Raw genomic sequence first — 2,500 nt, 5'->3', positions numbered from 1 at the left:
GTGGATGATGACATCGAATGGGCTCTCTCTCCCGTTCCGTATCTGCTTACAGGCCCTGTCAGTGACTCCCACAGTCTAACTTGAACACTAGGGCTGACCCCTGTTAGTCGATTAGTCGACTAATCGGTCGAAAGAAGAAGCCGTAGTCGACTAGCCAACCTCTTAGTCGAATATAAAAAAATTTAAATGTATAATTTTTTTTATTTATTAAATTTTTGTATCATTCTTTCCAAAAGAAAAGAGGCCTAGAAGCGTGGCTAATGGCACACATACCAGAGGCTAACTGCCTACGAAAACAGGCACAGAGGCACTGAAAGAGGATTTCACCCATCTAATGAACACACTAGACTAGACAAATATCAAGATGTATCCATCAGTGGACCAATTGCATGCTTTTGCAGAGGACAAGAAGCCTTCAGTCGACTCCTTCAGACATTAAGCACCCCCCACAGCCCATACAAAAATAAAAAATACAAAAATATTATATATATATATATATTTTTTTTTGTCGACCAATAGTCGACTAACGGCAAATTTTGGCCAATCATAGTCGACCATCCAAATCCTTAGTTGGGGACAGCCCTATTGAACACACACATACATAGGAGATGTCTGTCTCAGCGTTTATAGTTTAACAAGTATAAACTAATATCTATAGGTTATAAGTTAACCAAATGCAAGTCCAAATCATTGACTTCTTACAACCTGTACCTCCATGCTGCTATGATGCCCTGAATTTCCCCGAGGGGATAAATAAAGGAATATCTTATCTTATCTTATATTATCTTATCTTATCTAAAAAAAATACTAAATAATAATAAAATAAAATAAAAAGATTTTAAAAAGGCCTTGGCACGTGTGCCTGCGTGTATGTGTACCGGACACGTAACCAACAACCATGCTGCAATTCCTCCACTAACCCTGCCTCTCCCTGTTGTTGCAGAGGTGATCTCAGGTCGCATGGAGGGCCTCCTGAGCTCCTACTCCGGGCCCCTGGGCCCCCCTCAGCAGCAGCAGCTAGTGGCCATGGACCAGAACGGCTACAGCACGGACCCGTTCCAGCAGGGTCTCACTCCGCCACAGATGCCCGGCGACCACATGAATCCATACGGTAAGCGCCGTGTCATTCGGTAGGTAGTGTGGCACTAACACTGCCAGGGTTAGGGGTTCCATTCCCTGTGTAGCTCAGTGGATAGAGCAAGGCACTAACACTGCCAGGGTTAGGGGTTCTATTCCCTGTGTAGCTCAGTGGATAACAACAACAAACTTTATTTGTATAGCACCTTTCATACAAGAATTGCAGCCCAAAGTGCTTCACAGCAATAATGTAGACATAAAATAGACATAATACATCACATTTGCATAAAATAGACAGAATAAAAGCAGTGCAATAAAATAGCTCTCATTTACAGTACAATAATCACAGTGTGGATGTAATAATAATTTATAATAATAATAATTTAGGACCTGCTCCGAGGTCATCAATAATGAGTGGCAGAGTGTATTAAAAGACTACGGTGAACTATGTTTTTAGCTTACCTTTGAAAATATTTAGTGATATAGCCTCTCTAATGTCCATAGCATAGGCATAGGGTGTTCCATAGCATTGGTGCATCATTTGAAAATTGTCATATTTAGTGACCTTTAACATCACATGTTTAAAAAATTATCTCAACCATCTCAGGTAATGCTATTTGATGATGTCATCACATTCCCTTTCCCATACCTTTGGGATCATAACTCCAAACAAAAAAATACCCATGGTACTGACTAGACACTCTGTATCAGTGATGGCTGTTTACTGCAAGGCACTAACACTGTCAGGGTTAGGGGTTCCATTCCCTGTGTAGCTCAATGGTTAGAGCAAGGCACTAACACGTCCAGGGTTTGGGCTTCTGTTCTCACTGTGTGGCCAGGGTGATCTACCAAACAACAGTCTTGCTGCTCCTGGTATATACACACACACACACACACACACACACACTACCACACACACCACACACACACACACACACCACACACACACACACACACACACACACACACACACACACACACACACACACACACACACACACACACACACACCACACACACACACACACACACACACACTCACTACCACACACACACAACACACACACACTCAACACACACACACACACACTCACTACCACCACACACACACACACACACACACACACACACACACACACACACACACACCTACTACCACACACACACACACACACACACACCACACACACACACACACACACACACTCACTACCACACACACACTACCACACACACTCACTACACACACACACACACACACACACACACACTCACTACACACACCCACACACACACACACACCACACACACACACACACACACACACTACCACACACACACACACACACACACACACTCACTACCACACACACACTACCACACACACTCACTACCACACACACACACACTCACTACCACACAC

At 43.4% G+C, this 2,500-nt stretch overlaps 1 protein-coding gene across 1 annotated transcript in view; it reads left to right on the top strand.

Moving 5' to 3' along the window:
• lmx1ba (LIM homeobox transcription factor 1, beta a) overlaps positions 1–2,500 on the top strand; it is a gene marked incomplete at both ends in the record, with an annotated part of 52,095 nt that overhangs the window by 49,048 nt on the left and 547 nt on the right. Inside the window, 1 exon segment of the mRNA XM_084325507.1 lies at positions 944–1,111. Within this exon segment, the coding sequence (XP_084181633.1) occupies positions 944–1,111 (168 nt within the window).

This window comes from Notolepis coatsorum (genome assembly GCF_963971535.1).
Source record: "Notolepis coatsorum genome assembly, chromosome: 11".
NCBI lineage: Eukaryota > Metazoa > Chordata > Actinopteri > Aulopiformes > Paralepididae > Notolepis > Notolepis coatsorum.
The sequence above is the reverse complement of the archived record's forward strand: the minus strand, read 5'-3'. Positions and strand labels throughout refer to the sequence as shown.